This window comes from Oryx dammah, unplaced genomic scaffold (assembly GCF_014754425.2).
Source record: "Oryx dammah isolate SB20612 unplaced genomic scaffold, SCBI_Odam_1.1 HiC_scaffold_17, whole genome shotgun sequence".
In the NCBI taxonomy this organism is placed as follows: domain Eukaryota; kingdom Metazoa; phylum Chordata; class Mammalia; order Artiodactyla; family Bovidae; genus Oryx; species Oryx dammah.
The window spans coordinates 13,760,310-13,777,979 of NW_024070201.1; the positions used below are offsets into that span (position 1 = coordinate 13,760,310).

General features: G+C 40.8%; 1 protein-coding gene across 1 annotated transcript in view; it reads left to right on the forward strand.

Annotated features, from left to right (window-relative positions):
* The window catches only part of MAML2 (mastermind like transcriptional coactivator 2), a 409,143-nt gene that overhangs the window by 378,039 nt on the left and 13,434 nt on the right, over window positions 1-17,670 (forward strand). The window contains exon 4 of the mRNA XM_040257878.1: window positions 8,778-8,981. Coding sequence (XP_040113812.1) covers window positions 8,778-8,981 — 204 coding nt within the window. The remainder of the gene's footprint in view (window positions 1-8,777; window positions 8,982-17,670) is intronic.

Genomic DNA, 17,670 nt, shown 5'->3' on the forward strand with positions numbered 1-17,670 from the left:
TCAAAGAGAAACAGGTGATAAGGCGTGCATGCATGCTCAATCGCTTCAGTCATGTCTGACTCTTTGCGACCCTCCAGGCTCCTCTGTCCATGGCATCAGTTCAGTTCAGTTCAGTTCAGTAGCTCAGTCATGTCCGACTCTTTGCGACCTCATGAATCGTCGCACCCAGGCCTCCCTGTCCACCAACTCCCGGAGTTCACTCAAACTCACGTCCATCAAGTCGGTGATGCCATCCAGCCATCTCATCCTCTGTCGTCCCCTTCTCCTCCTGCCTGCAATCCCTCCCAGCATCAGAGTCTTTTCCAATGAGTCAACTCTTCGCATGAGGCCAAAGTACTGGAGTTTCAGCTTTAGCATCTTTCCTTCCAAAGAACACCCAGGGCTGATCTCCTTTAGAATGGACTGGTTGGATCTCCTTGCAGTCCAAGGGACTCTTAAGAGTCTTCTCCAACACCACAGTTCAAAAGCATCAATTCTTTGGCACTCAGCCTTCTTCACAGTCCAAATCTCACATCCATACATGACCACAGGAAAAACCATAGCCTTGACTAGACAGACCTTTGTTGGCAAAGTAATGTCTCTGCTTTTGAATATGCTATCTAGGTTGGTCATAACTTTTCTTCCAAGGAGTGAGCGAATTTTAATTTCATGGCTGCAGTCACCATCTGCAGTGATTTTGGCGCCCGCAAAAATAAAGTCTGACACTGTTTCCACTGTTTCCCCATCTATTTCCCATGAAGTGATGGGACCAGATGCCATGATCTTACTCCAGGTAAAAATACTGGAGTGGGTTGCCATGCCCTTCTCGAGAAGATCTTTCCAACCAAGAGATCGAACCCAAGTCTCCTGCATCTCCTGAATTTCTGGAGATTCTTTACCAATGAGCCACCAGGGAAGTCCTTAGGTGATAATGACAGGTAATTTGTCCTCTAGGGAAAAGAGGGTTTCATTTAGAAGAGTTCAGGAGTTTCCTTAATCTTCTGCCAGACTTCATTGACATAGTTTGTGATCTTGTCGAGTTAGTGCTTTTCATGCTGATCCATGGACAAGATCTGAAGTCAATAAAGTAAACACATTTGGAAAGTATTCATTTGCCATATTTTCCATACATTAAAATATGTATCCAGTTTCCTATAAACATAAATCAACCTTACAGGCTGCCACTCATTTGTGAGGGTGTTTTGATTTATCCAGCTGAAAGGTTTGGTCATCATATACCTGATCTCCTAACATACTTGAGCCCATTCTGGAAGTTAAATCTCCCATCCATAGTCCAGCTGGAAAACTTGGAAGCATAGACAAACTTCAGGGTTTTTCAACCAGCTGAGTGGTTTCTGATCCCCAAGGCCTGAAAGATGCATGATGTACAATAGATGTTCAACAAATATCTGTTGAATGAATAAGAGTAGTGGAAGATAACAATTCTAAAATTATAGCTTGATTATGGGCAGAATTTTATTAAAAAGATACAGAAATGCTTTCATTGGTCTAGCAGTCCTGTGCAGGACTAAAATAAAAATTCAGAATCTCTAACCATATTTAAGTACTTGGCATACAACCCTAACTCAGTTGCTTAGCCGATGAGGTAAAAGAAATTCAAAATCTTAAATACATATCACAGACATATACACACACACAATCAGATGTGGAAAACTGTAAGTGCATATTAAATGTAAATTTATATCAAATCCCAGGAGGGTAAGATCAGAAGCCTGTTTTCTAAGTTAGCATCAAACACCATAATTTATTGGAAAAACAGAAAAAAAACACACAAAATGAAAGATCATTCAAGTTCATAGTTTGCACTAATCTCTAGAAAATAAGTTTTCTAGCATATAAAAGACAACATTAATAGAAATAGCTTAATTCATTCACAGTCTCACACACACACTCACACACACTGTCACATACAGGCTGAGATTGTGCCCTTTTACCACGGTCTTCAAGCTTTTGAGGAGAAAATGAGCGTTGAAGGAGAAACACGTGGTTTCTATTAAGTCAAGTTCTTCATGGGCTGAGTGTAAGGCAAAGAGTGAGACTGAGTATGGAAATCAAAGCCAACGGATGGGAGCATATTTTTCTTTCAAAATATTTTATGTACTAAAGTTTGCACAACATCTTGGCAATGACAGCAAGCCTGTGTAAGGAGGTGTTTTGTGTTTCATAGCTAACATAAGGGCAAAAAAATGTAGCAGCAGCCAAATATTACTTCCATCATGAGCAGAAAGAATGTGTCTGGTAGAATACATGGTAAGGCCCATGGGCTAGAGACTACAAGGTTTAAAAATCTACAAAATTCCAAAAGAGAGCTTATCCTTATTTTTATATCTTTTAGTATTGTAAAGGAATGAAACTAAATTTGGCATAGTCCATCTGTTTGATTAGAGAGAGAAAGAAACAGAGTTACATTTTCTTGGCATGCAGATCTTTTATAAATCTTAGCAGAGGGTGGTTTTCCAGATTTCACTGGAAATTATTTTGATGGTGATCACCAATTCTGCCAACATCAAGCATTCGGTCCACCACTTTTTTTTCTCTTTGTCTTTTCCCCTAAATGCATTCTTAATCTTCAGAACATAGAAGACTGCCTAGCACATAGGAGATACTCAGTAAAATTTATCAAATTCATTAATGGAATGGTGACAAGACTGGGCATAAGGAGATCTGGACTTTAATCCTAAGACAGTAGTATCATACCATCTAATGCAAATTATTCTACATTACTTTTTACTGCAGTAAATTTCAGTATATATGTGGTGTTTGTGATGTATGTATCATAGATTCCCAGATAAAATGTAAGCCAGAGAGATTTTTTTTTTTTTTTGGCCATGCTGTGCAGCACATGAGATAGCTCATCAGTGCTCCCTGCACTGGGACTTTGGCATCTTAACCACCAGACCACCAGGGAAGTCCCCAGAGATCTTTTTTTTAATTGAACTATAGTTAATTTACAATGTTGTGTTTGTTTCCGGTGTACAGCAAAGTGATTCAGTTTATATATATATAATTTATATATATAAACCCATATATACACATATGGGCTTCCCTGGTGCTCAGATGGTAAAGAATCTGCCTGCAGGTTCGGTCCCTGGGTCAGGAAGATCCCCTGGAGATGGGAATGGCAACGCACTCCAGTACTCTTGCCTGGAGAATTCCATGGACAGAACAGTCTGGCAGACTGTAGTCCATGGTGGTCGAAAAGAGTTAGACACAACTGAGCAACTAACACAGAGACACACAGACACACACACACACATTTATATATATATATTCAGTTTTATGTACATACATATTCATTTTTATGTATATATATACAAGATATTATAGAAACCATTATAATTCATTACAAGATATTGATTATAGTTTCCTATACTATAGTAAGACCTTGTTGTTTATCTCTTCTATGTATAGTAGTATCTGCTAATCCCGAATTTCTAATTTGTCTCTTGCTCCATACTCCTGTCACCTTTGGTAGCTACAAGTTTTTTTTTCTATGTCTGAGAATGTGTTTCTGTTTTGTAAATAAGTTCATTTGTATCAATTTTTTAGATTCCACATATAAGTGTATCATATATTTGTCTGTGTCTGATTTACTTCACTTAGTATGGTAATCTCTAGGTCTATCCATGTTGCCTAGATGGCATAATTTTATTCTTTTTTTATGGCTGAGTAATATTCCAGTGTGTGTGTGTGTGTGTGTGTGTGTGTGTGTGTGTGTGTACATATATGCATGCATAGGTTTCCCAGGTGGCTCAGCAGGAAAGAATCCACTTGCAATTCAGGAGCCACAGGCGATGCCAGTTTGCTCCCTGAGTCAGAAAGATCCCCAGGGCACTTGAGTATTCGTGCCTAGAGAATTCCATGGACAGAGGAATCTGATGGGCTACAGCCCATAGTGTTGCAAAGAGTTGGACATGTCTGCAGCTACATAGCCCACGTGCATGCGTGTATACCACCTCTTCTTTATCCTATAAGTGCTGATGGACATGGAGGCTATTTCCATGTCTTGGCTATTGTAAATAGTGCCACTATGAATATTGGGGTGCATGTATCTTTTCAAATTATTTTTTAAAATTTAACATTTCTGCTAAAACAGTTTTCATGGAGTATAATGCTGAAATCAACAACAATAAGTTCTCTTAATTACTTGCACATTCCACTTACCAATACAGCCAACAGTCATTCAATTATATTAATTTCCCTTTAATTTCATGGATTTGTAAAAAAATTAACTTCCGATCAATACACAATAAATTAGGTCATTCTTCTTTGTACAATTTACATTTAACATAGTACCTGAATCATAATAGATACTTAATCATATTTGCTAAATAAAATTATTAAAATCACCCATCAAAATAGAATTTTCATCTCTTCCAGATCGATGGTAAGTCTATCTTTAGCTTTTTAAGAACTGTTTTCCACAGGGGCTGCACCAGTGTTCATTCCCATCAACAGTGTAGGAAGATTCCCTTTCCTCCACATCCTCTCCCATTTATTGTTAGTAGATTTTTTGATGATGGTCTTTCTGACTGGTGTGAGGTGATACCACAGTATAGTTTTGATTTCTCTAATAATGAGGGATTTGATTTAGGTCATACCTGAATGGTCTAGTGGTTTTCCCTACTTTCTTCAATTTAAGTCTGAATTTGGCAATAAGGAGTTCATGATCTGAGCCACAGTCAGCTCCCAGTGTTGTTTTTGTTGACTGTATAGAGCTTCTCCATCTTTGGCTGCAAAGAATGTAATCAATCTGATTTTGGTGTTGACCATCTGGTGATGTCCATGTGTAGAGTCTTCTCTTGTGTTGTTGGAAGAGGGTGTTTGCTATGACCAGTGCGTTTCCTTGGCAAAACTCTATTAGTCTTTGCCCTGCTTCATTCCGCATTCCAAGGCCAAATTTGCCTGTTACTCCAGGTGTTTCTTGACTTCCTATTTTTGCATTCTAGTCCCCTATAATGAAAAGAACATCTTTTTGGGGTGTTAGTTCTATAAGGTCTTGTAGGTCTTCATAGAACCATTCAACTTCAGCTTCTTCAGCGTTACTGGTTGGGGCATAGACTTGGAGATCAACCCTGGGATTTCTTTGGAAGGAATGATGCTCAAGCTGAAACTCCAGTACTTTGGCCACCTCATGCGAAGAGTTGACTCATTGGAAAAGACTCTGATGCTGGGAGAGATTGAGGGCAGGAGGAGAAGGGGACGACAGAGGATGAGATGGCTGGATGGCATCACGGACTCAATGGACATGAGTCTGAGTGAACCCCGGGAGTTGGTGATGGACAGGGAGGCCTGGTGTGCTGCGATTCATGGGGTCGCAAAGAGTCGGACACAACTGAGCGACTGAACTGAACTGAATAATGAGGGATGTTGAGCATCTTTCCATGTGCCTGTTGGCCATCTGTATGTCTTCTTTAAAATATAAAGCCAGAGATTTTAACTTCAAATGCGCACATGGGCCGGATAACTAATAGAAAGGAGGGGGAAAGGGTGCAAGTAATAAAATAAGGAATAGTGGGGACTGTGGTCACCTGCAGAGCACGAGGGCCTCTCAGTGTTTTTAAAATGATGGGCGCTGAACATAACATACATTCAGTCCAAGTGTGCGTACAGCACAAGCTCCTTCACAAAAGTAACAGTTTCTAAAACATCTCTGCTCTACACAAACACAGAGATAGGGAAATAAGAAAAATATTAATTGCTACAATTTATCTAGTGCCTAGAACTGTTCTAAATTTCATCCAGCTTAATCTGAGGTCATAAATATAGTTACCTTCATTTTATACAAAGAAATTAAGACATAGTAAATGTATACTGATTGCTCTGTTAAACTGGATGATAAAAACAGCACAGCAAAGAACAAAGTAGCATGACCCTAAGCTGGACCCCCAATCTACATGAGAGATGCACACTCCAAGGGATAGTCTTGGTGGCTTGCAGGACAATCTTTCCCAAGAGTCATAATAGATTTAAGGCTGAGAGCTCTGACTGAACATTGGGCACAGATGTGTTAGGAATAGTCCCATTCCTTTAAGCTGCTCAGCGGATGTTCCTACTTCAGTTGTTGCCTAGACACTCAGTCATGTCTGATTCCTTGAGACCCCATGGACTGCAGCATCCCAGGCTTCCCTGTTCTTTGCCATCTCCTGGAATTTGCTCAAATACTTGTCCATTGAGTTGGTGATGCCATCCAACCATATCATCCTTTGTTGCCCTCTTCTCCTGCCCTCAATCTTTCCCAGCATCAGGGTCTTTTCCAGTGAGTCAGTTCTTCACATCACATGGCCAAAGTGTTGGAGCCTTAGCTTCAGCGTCAGTCTTTCCAGTGAATATTCAAGGTTGATTTCCTTTAGGATTGACTGGTTTGAGCTCTTTGCTGTCCAAAGGACTCTCAAGAGTCTTCTCCAGCACCACATTTTGAAAGCATCCAGTTCTTTGACACTCAGCCTTCTTTATGTTCCAACTCTCGCATCCATACATGACTACTGGAAAGACCATAGCTTTGACTATACAGACCTTTGTTGGCAAAGTGATGTCTCTATTTTTTAATATGCTGTCTAGGTTTGTCATAGCTTTCCTACCTCAGAGCTGACTCTAATGATTTTTCATGAGCTGGTGAGGAGGACCACCTGCTTCCAGTCCCCTCATCTCTGCCTTTTTCCCCAAAACATGCCCTTTCCAGGTGCCTGACTGAGAGTTACCCCTGAAAGGAATGCTCAACACACATTTGCTGCACATAGAGATGGCTTGGCCCAGAGTATGAAGCTCTAGCTCTTCCTGTCTCAACTAAGAGACAGTATAGTGATTGAGAACTGGATTTCTGTAGTCAGGCAGGCCTGACTTAGTACTCCTCAGCTACTTAAAGCTAAGTGATCTCTCAGAGGCAGATTTCTCATCTGTAAAATTAGGATGAAAATACTAGTTCTTGCTCATTGTTCTGTGAGGAGGATGAACTGAAATAAATCACCTAAGCCATTAAGCTAGCTAAGCCATACACCTAAGCCACTAAGCACAGAGTATATGTGCTCATGTTCAGTTAGGTGTTGGACTCTTTGTGACCCCATGGACTGTAGCCCCTCAGGCTCCTCTGTCTATGGGATTTCCCAGGCAAGAATACTGGAGTGGGTTACCATTTCCTTCTCCAGGGGATCTTTCCAACCCAGGGACTGAACCCAGGTCTCCTGCACTGGCAGGCAGATTCTTTACCACTGAGCCACTTGGGAAGCTCCATAAGCACAGTGACTGGCCTGTAACAGACCTTAGTGCATAGTCATTTTAGAATTATTTTGTATCCCTTTGCCTTTGAGGCACTTGGTGAACTCTGTATCCCCAGGGATTACTAAAGCAAGACCACATACCCAGGTTTTGGACTGGTGGCTTTTTTTATTTTTTTATTTTTTCATTTTTAAGCTCAACAGATAACTAAAGAAAGAGAAGGCAAGTCCACACATGGATTACCTATTGCTTACCACTCATCAGACATCGTGGGAGCTGCTTTATCTTTTTAATCTCTTGTAACCTCACACAGTCCAGGTGGGAATGAAAGTTGAATTTTATTGCTCCCATGTATCTAATGTTTCTCAAAGAGCATTTCCTGGACCCATGAGCATTAGAATCGCCTGAGTAGGTATCTGATCTGCAGCCTCAGAGTTTCTGGAGCAAGGCAGATCCTTTGATTTAGTACTTGTATCATTTATCTAAAACTTGAGTTTATATTTTCTTGTATTTGATATGTAAACATGTCATTTCTTCCTGGTAAGTTCTCCAAAATGAGGACTATGTTTTCTAGTTTTCTTGTAACCCAAACAGTGTACAGCTCAATTCTATACACACAGACCTTTGGGAATTAGTAAAATCTTTGGCTGGGTTTAGCTTCGTGCCCTGCAATGTCCTGACCTGTCAATGCCGAAAGATTGATAGATACCTCAAATCAGAATGGCAGTTCACCAATACTATTTAATATACAACTGTGAGTCTTTGACCAATAACTTCTAATTGTCAGTGGTGTTCTTTTCATTTAATGTGCTGCAGTTCCTGTCTTATTGATCAGGGAGGAAAATTAACAAATCTGGACATTAACCCTCCAGATTTCTCTATCCATGAAATTCTCCAGGCAAGAATACTGGAATGGGTTGCCATGCCCTCCTCCAGGGGATCTTCCCAACCCAGGGATTGAACCTGGGTCTCCTGCATTGCAGGCAGCTTCTTTATCATCTGAGCCACCAGGGAAACACACCCCTGAAAGGTGAAACCCCTAACAAGTTTCAGTGTTTGTGAAATAGAAACTCACAAGTTCTCCTTATCACAGAAAGCTAGGCCCCTTCTGTCCAAAATGGTTATTCAACATTTAAATACATGAATTCAAATTATTTTTATTGCGGGATCAGCCATGATAGGGGCTAACTTTAGGGAAAAGGAAGAACTTGTTACGTTATGATGTATTTGTTCCTGAGCAATTGAGAGGTTTGCCGTATGTTTTTACAATAATTTTCTTTGAGGTTCCATAAACACCTTCTGGAATGTGGAGGTTCCACCATCAGAGTCATATGAGAGCTTTTCCAGTTCCCTAATGTCATTAACCTAGCTGCTTTGGTTGCTGTGACATGCAATTATTTCTCCTACATTTAAAAAGTGATTCTCTGATCTCCAACCCATTAACCTTGTTTGATCTTAACAAGCTGAAAAAATGTTTGGAATCTAAGCTTATGATCTCGCCGTGACTTTTTTTCTTTTAATTCACAGTAGCTTTCCGCTCCCCCTCCCTTTCTCTTTTTCAGGATCAACACTCTGTGGTAGGCCAGAACACGGGCCCCAGTCCAAGTCCCAACCCCTGCTCAAATCCAAACACTGGAAGTGGTTACATGAACTCCCAGCAATCACTGTTGAATCAGCAATTGATGGGAAAGAAACAGACTCTACAGAGGCAGATCATGGAGCAGAAACAGCAGCTTCTCCTCCAGCAGCAGATGCTGGCTGATGCGGTAAAATGTTCTCCTAATTCTTACTGTGCATACCTGTTGGCCCAACAGAGGGAATTCATCAGTTTCCATTTCTACTTGCTGCCTTGTATCTGTGTCCCTCTATGGCACAGCAACCAGGGTGCCTTAACTGTAAGAGAGATTAATGCCATACATAAAGTGCTACAGGGCAAAAAAAAAAAACCCACAAACTTGATTTACCTACCAGGTGCTGGACAGTTGGAATCCACAGCACCTGGGCTGATTAGCCCTGCCCAGCCCAGGAATGTTCAGAACCACCACATGGGCCTTGGAATCAGGAAAAAGAAACCAGTGTTGTTCTACAGCGCCAAGGGGCAGAAAATAGGGACAAAACTTTAATCAACTCAAATCCAAACTGATTTTAGAGATAAAAGAGTTTTCCAAGAAGCTTTAAAAGCCAGTGTGGAGTTCCAAAACTTAAAATTTGGCTTCCAAAATAAAGCATCTCAGAATAGATTTCTTTTTTTTTTTTTTTAAGGAAACTGAAAGTGTATTTCCCACTTTCATTACATTTAAGTGGCCTTACCTTAAAGGGAAGGTCATTCTCTCCCACCTATTACCTAAGTATGTGCTCGTCCCTTTTGTATTCTCAAACTCATACTTTCAACAACTGATCCAAACCCTTCCTGCCTCCTAAGACCAAAGCCTTTCTCCAGATTTTCTTCATTCCCTTCAAACTGTTTGGCCAAATTAAAGAAGAAAGAGGAAAATTAACCATCTCCAGGTTGATAGAGCTAAGGTACACAGAAAATAAAATGACTAATTTTTCCTCGAGGAGCTTTGCAGTGAGCAGAAACCCAGGTGTAATAAGGGCTATAATTCATTCAGTAAATATTTACTAATTCACAATGGGGCTACAGCCATAAACAAGACAACTCTGTCTTTGTCCTTAAGAAGCTTAGAGCCTTCTGGGGGTGTCAAACAGGCAATTGTAATATATATGATTAAACACTGTGATGTGGGAACTACCAGCAATGGTTTCAGAGAGGAAGTTATAGCTACTGAAGATCTGAAGGTGAAGAAGGAGATGGAAGGAAGAACAGGGGAGTGTCCAACCAGAAGAACCAGCATATTCAAAGACTCAGGCACAATAAAGTATAAAACATATTAGGCTTCCTGAGGGAGGTCATGTATACACAGATAGGGAATGAGGTTAGGAGGCCAGAAATCAGAGACCAGAGGCATTTGCAAATCAGAATTTGCATTGTCTGAAAAGCAATGAAGAGGACTTCAAAGCATTTTAAACAAGTACTTGATTCAGACTTGATTTGCAGCATACTAAGCACTTTCCAAGTAGCACTAGTGGTAAAGAACCTGCCTGCCAATTCAGGAGACATAAGAGATGTGGGTTCAATCCCTGGGTCAGGAACATCCCCTGGAGGAGCGCATGGCAACCTACTCCAATATTCTAGCCTGGAGAATCCCAGGGACAGAGGAACCTGGCAGGCTACGGTCCATAGGGTCGCAAAGAATCAGACACAACTGAAGTAACTTAGCAACAAATAAGTACATGATTCAGATTTGATTTGCATTATAATAAAGGTATAAAGGTTTCCCCAGGTGGTTCAGTGGTAAAGATTCTGCCTGAGAATGAGAGAGACATAGGTTTGATCCTTGGGTTGGGAAGATTCCCCGGAGAAGGAAATGGCAACCCACTTCAGTATTCTTGCCTGGGAAATCCCATGAACAGAGGAGCCTGGTGGGCTACAGTCCATGGGGTCCCAAAGAGTTGGTTTTTGGGGGGCCTTCCCTGGTGGTTCAGACTGTAAAGAAGCCGCCTACAACGCAGGAGTTACGGATTTGATCCCTGGGTCGGGAGGGTGGCTAGACTCCAAAAGGTATAACCTAATGTGTGTATTTGTTGGTTAGTTTGAGACTGTATTATGAAATATTTAATTTATAGTAAAAAGTATAAATCATAATATAACAATTTTTTTAAGACATGACAAAATGGAATTAATTTTAGAGTCCAGAGCATGTGAGAAATAAATTTGTTTGACTCAGATAAGGAATAGTGAGAAATAAACTTACAGGTGAACTTGAATGCTGCCCTAAGATATAGGGGAACCACTGGCCGGATGGCTAAATGACACAACTAATTTCTACCATAAATCACAGTTTTGAAAACTCTATTCCTCCTACCCCTTCCCTCCCTTTTGATGATCTTCATAAACAATACAGCTTGGAAACAAGGGCAGTAGATGAGAAAAACAGATAATCTAAGATTGGCTCACTGGGTACACGTTCATCATTGCCATCAACACTACTAATCTGTTGACTTATAGCAGGCAGAGGCTGAATTTCTGGATTTTCAGCTTGCATTAAAAGGCAAGGAGATGTCCCCTGAGGGTTTTGTCCTGGCCCCATCCTAGCTCCCATGGAGCCCCGGTTGAGTCACCACTGGGACAGGTGCAAAGGGTAGGGGCATAAGCTATGGGAGATGAATGGGAATGAGGCTGCTGTTTTTGTGATTTTTATAAGCCATTCACATTTCTTTTTGTTTGGCCACCATTGAGGGTGCTTGTGCTTTTTAGCATATCCAGGAAGAAACTGTCTTTGATGCCACTTTACATTAGCATATGCTTTGTAGTCCTTTGCAGTCAGTTGGCAAGGCTAGATAGGCGCCTAAATTGAGACATTTTTCTCATAAAAGTGTATTATCCTTATTCTCTATTATTCTCCCACCAGTGAGACACAAAGAAGAGAGATGAGTAGAGCTTGTTAACAATGGGCATCAGAATCACCAACGTGTTTTGTGTACCTACTATGTGCCAGGCACCATGCTGAGTTTTTACAGAATTAAAAGGATTAATCCTTTCAAGGGGAGTTTGAGGGAGGTCCTAAAATTATCCACATTTTACATTTTGAGATGGCAAAATTGAAGCAAGACAGATATGGGCCACAGAAGATGATTTCGATGTTAACTTTTTGGGTCCAAGATATCAGAATATGAGACACTAGTTGTGAAGTTAAATTTCATGTTGCACAAAAATAATTCACAGGGGTGGCCTGTGGGTTTCCACTTGCTTAGACAGGGGCCTCTTGCAAACAAAGCCGTCTTCATTCAGTGTTGGAGTCTTGTCTTTGCTGCTCTTCACCGCAAAGGGAGCACCATAAAGTGACAAGATGCCCGTTCTTTCCCAGCCCATATTTAAGGCCATTTGTGAACAAGTACTTTAAGAAACTCAGGTTCCAGAGATACATATGTTACTCTTTGGACAACCTAAGTAACCCCTCAGGAGAACAAAATATCAATAAGTAGGTTGAATATATCCGAAAATAAACCCAGATTTGAAATCTAGTCCTTAATGGAGAACCAAGGGCCTAATTTTCACATGTGTATGTGCATGAATTCTGTTTTCTTGAACAGAAACACCTAATTACATAAGAAAATAGGATGGATGCTTCTGAAAAAAGAGAAGACTTCAGAAAATCCCATGCTTGGCATAAAAATCAAAACTGTCAGCTTGCACAATAGTTTACAGCAGGAATGGTTGAATATTGCCACATTTGGGTTCATGGAACATCTCAAGCTGTTTCTTGAACATTTAGGGTTTGGGCAAAACCAGAAAGAGTTTCACCAACCACTTTTTCCCTTAATTTGTAAACCCATGTTTAAAAGAAATGTAATCCATATGTTTCTGATTCATTTACACTTAGCTCATCAAAATTGTGTTTTATATGAATTACTTGATGCCCCAAATTCCCTCTGAGCCTTTCAAGTCTTTCTCCTTAGAAACAAGAATTTGAATTTGGTTTGTTGTTGTTTTAAAGCCACTTTTTTTCCCTTTGTAGTTGATTTATTCAACTTAGAAGGTTTGGAATTTGATGGGAAACAGAAATACATGGTTTAAGTGGGTTCTAAATTAGGTAGTCCACATTTGACTTCCATCTAATTTACCCATCTGTTACAAGGTTTTCTTTTCTATTTATTGATTTTTCTGTAACTATATTGTATCTACTATTGTGAGCAAGAATCCCTTAGAAGACATGGAGTAGCCATCATAGTCAACAAGAGTCTGAAATGCAGTACTTGGATGTAATCGCAAAAACAACAGAATGATCTCTGTTTCCAAGGCAAACCATTCAGTACCACAATAATCCACGGTTTTGCCCCAACCAATAATGTCAAAAAAGCTGAAGTTGAATGGTTCTATGAAGACCTACAAGACCTTCTAGAACTAACACCCAAAAAAGATGTCCTTTTCATCATAGGGGACTGGAATATAAAAGTGGGAAGTCAAGAGATAATTGGAGTAACAGGCAAATTTGGCCTTGGAGTACAAAATGAAACAGGGCAAAGGCTAACTGAGTTTTGCCAAGAGAATGCCCCGGTCATAGCAAACACCATCTTCCAACAACAAAAGAGATGACTCTACGCATGGACATCACCAGATGGTCAACACCAAAACCAGATTGATTATATTCTTTGCAGCCAAAGATGAAGAAGCTCTATACAGTCAGCAAAAAAAAAAAAAAAAAAAAGACTGGGAGCTGACTATGGCTCCAATCATGAACTTCTTATTGCCAAATTCAGCCTTAAATTAAGGAAAGTAGGGAAAACCGCTAAACCATTCAGGTATGACCTAAATCAAATCCCTTATGATTATACAATGGAAGTGACAAATAGATTCAAGAACTGTGGATGGAGGTTCCTGACATTGTACAGGAGTCAGTGATTAAGACCATCCCCAAGAAAAAGAAATGCAAAAAGGCAAAATGATTGTCTGAGGAGGCCTTACAAATAGTTGTGAAAAGAAGAGAAGCTAAAGGCAAAGGAGAAAAGGAAAGATATCTCCATTTGAATGCAGAGTTCCAAAGAATAGCAAGGAGAGATAAGAAAGCCTTCCTCAGTGATCAATGCAAAAAGTAGAGGAAAACAATAGAATGGGAAAGACTAGAGATTTCTTCAAGAAAATCAGAGATTCCAAGGGAACATTTCATGGAAAGATGGGCACGAAAAAGGACAGAAATGGTATGGACCTCACAGAAGCAGAAGATATTAAGAAAAGGTGGCAAAAATACACAGAAGAACTATACAAAAAAGATCTTCATGACCCAGATGACCATGATGGTGTGATCACTCACCTAGAGCCAGATATCCTGGAATGTGAAGTCAAGGGGACCTTAAGAAGCATCGCTACAAACAGAGCTAATGGAGGTAATGGGATTCCAGTTGAGTTAAAAGATGATGCTGTGAAAGTGCTGCCCTCAATATGCCAGCAAATTTGGAAAACTCAGCAGTGGCCACAGGACTGGAAATGGTTTTCATTTCAGTTGCAAAGAAAGGCAATGCCAAAGGATGTTCAAACTACCACACAATTGCACTCATCTCACACGCTAGCAAAGAAATGCTCAAAATTCTTCAACCTATGCTTCAACAGTATGTGAACCAAGAACTTTCAGATGTTCAAGCTGGATTTAGAAAAGGCGGAGAAACCAGACGTCAAATGCCAACATCTGTTGGATCATGGAAAAAGCAAAAGAGTTCCAGAAAAACATCTACTTCTGCTTTATTGATTACACCAAAGCCTTTGACTGTGTGGATCACAACAAACTATGGAAATTCTTAAAGAGATGGAAAATTCTTAAATACCAGACCACCTTACCTGCCTGAGAAATCTGTATGCAGGACAAGAAGCAACAGTTAGAACTAGACATGAAACAACAGACTGGTTCCAAATTGGGAAAGGAGTACATCAAGGCTGTACATTGTCACCCTGCTTATTTAACCTATATGCAGAGTACATCATGCGAAATGCTGGGCTGGATGAAGCACAAGCTGGAATCAAGATTGCTGGGAGAAATATCAATAACCTCAGATATTCAGATGACACCACTCTTTTGGCAGAAAGGATGAACTAAAGAGCCTCTTGATGAAAGTGAAAGAGGAGACTAAAAAAGCTGGCTTAAAACTCAACATTCAAAAAACTAAGATCATAGCATTTGGTCCCATCACTTCATGGCAAACAGACGGGGAAACAATGGAAACAGTGACAGACTCTATTTTCTTCGGCTCCAAAATCACTGAAGATGGTGACTGCAGCCATGAAATTAAAAGATACTTGCTCCTTGGAAGAAAAGCTATGACCAAACTAGATAGCATATTAAAAAGCAGAGACATTACTTTCCCAACAAAGGTCCATCTAGTCACAGCTGTGTTTTTCCAGTAGTCATATATGGATGTGAGAGTGGACCATAAAGAAGGCTGAGCACCAAAGAATTGAAATTTTTGAACTGTGGTGTTGGAGAAGACTCTTGAGAGTCCCCTGGACTGCAAGGAAATCCAACCAGTCAATCCTAAAGGAAATCGGTTCTGGATATTCATAGGAAGGATTGATGTTGAAGCTGAAACTCCAATACTTTGGCCACCTGATGTGAAGAACGGACTCACTGGAAAAGATCCTCATGGTTGGAAAGATTGAAGGCAGGAAAAGGGGACGACAGAGGATGAGATGGCTGGATGGCATCACCGACTGGACGGACATGAGTTTGAGTAAACTCCAGGAGTTGGTGATGGACAGGGAGGCCTGGCATGCTGCAGTCCATGGGGTCGCAAAGAGTCGGACACGACTGAGCGACTGAAATGAACTGAACCTCTGCCAATTATTTTTATCTTTGAAAAACTGAGTTTCTTTGAGCTTCACGTAAAGTTGCAGTGAAACATTCCAAAAACGTCCTGATCCATACTGAGAAAGACAAAAGCATTTTCTGATGTCCAGAACTGATATGAAACTCATAGCCAGGCTGCTATGTTTTCTGTTGGACTTAAACAATTTTACAGAATACGAAGCTCAGACAGTATTGCTCTGAGACCATGATAAAATGAGACAAAAGAAGGCCACTTCATAATTTTGTCTACAAACCGACATGAACAAGGTCACTGCGCAACTCACAAAACAGGAAAATTTCCCATCTTTTGCTGAACGCATGACAAATAGTTCTTTACTCAGTGATAGAATCGACCTCACCTTCTGATAACTTATGACCTAGAACAAATCCTCGCTTCCTTAGACCCTCCCTAAGTCACCCAATCAAAGCCCAAATCCTGTAATATTCTAATATAGTTCTGCTGAGACACTGTGTTGTCCCTTATGATGTGTTTTCATCCTCCCTCCAATGAATGGTAAACCCAACAGGTGTGTTCCTGAACGCAAATCCATGTGCCTGACACACAGTGAGTCCAAGCAACACAAAATGTCAGAGCTTGGAGCAGAGAAACATTTATTGCAGGGCCAAGGAGACAGGTGGCTCATGCCCCCAAACTCCAAAACCCCAGTAGGGTTTCCGCAAAGCACTTCTAAAGGCAAGGTGAGGGAGGGAGTGGTCAGTTATGGCAAACTTCTTGGTGTCAGAATTCTTTGTTTTTGCAACTGTCCAGGTTGGTCAGGTGACAATGTTCCTGAAAACCTCTAACAAGACAGATGTTATTCTCTATTCTGCAATTTTTTGTCTCTATATGAATGGACTCTTAAAGATCAGCACCCTGAGAATGGGATAACTCGTGTACTTCAGGCTCTAGGCAACATTCTTTTACAGAAGTGCAGAGCCAGCATGATTAAGCACAGCCAACAGAGCACAAACGTTAAAGGAAAAAGGAGCAGAGCTAACATGGAGTTAGATTTGTTCTTTCCTGCTACATTTGTGGTATTCTTTGGCCTCATATGGGTCTTCCCAGGTGGCTCAGATGATAAAGAATGTGCCTGCAACTTGGGAGACCCAGGTTCGATCCATGGGTTGGGAAGGTCCCCTGGAGAAGGGAATGGCAACTCACTCCAGTATTCTTGCCTGGAGAATTCCATGGAGCCTGATGGGCTGCAGTCCATGGGATAGCAAAGATTCAGACACAACTGAGTGACGAACACTTGGCCTCATATAAAAACAATGCCCCTATTTCCTCTGTTCACCTCCAAACTCACCTACTCTAAAGATCTAAAGGTACTTCATACCAGAAAGAAAAAAAGAAGGGAATCTGGGAAATGTCTGGACTCTGAGAATGGGATGCAGAGAAACCAAGCAGCAAGAGACCCTTGTATCATGTGATCAGAAAGCCTAAGTTTTTTACTCAGGATCGGGTTTCAGTTCTGCTATTGTGTAATGTTGGACAAGTTACTCAACCTAAGAAAGCTTCTGTTCATGGATTTGGGGAGGTTGAAGAGGATCCTCCCTCCGTGGGCCTTGGTAAAGACACAAAGAAGGAGCTGAGATCTTACCCATGGCTGAAACAAGTTTATTGAAGAAAGAATAGAAAGAGCAGAAAGAACAGAAAGAGAACGTCAAGTGAGAGGTGGGCCAAGCCAAGAGAGGTACTGGCACCAAAGTGATGAGGTGGGGGCGGGGTGGGGAGGTTGTTAAAGACGTGGCTTTTACTATTAATTTAGGTGGCCGTGGGCCGACAGTTTTGATTGCCAGTTGCAAGTTACATAACAACAGGTTGTCTTTCCCATAATTCAGCCTGTTATAATCAGATGCATGTGTATATAGACTATTTATGAATCCTTAACAGGACTGGAAAAGGTCACTTTTCATTCCAATCCCAAAGAAAGGCAATGTCAAAGAATGCTCAAACTACTGCACAACTGCACTCGTCTCACACGCTAGTAAAGTAATGCTCAAAATTCTCCAAGCCAGGCTTCAGCAATACGTGAACCGTGAACTTCCAGATGTTTAA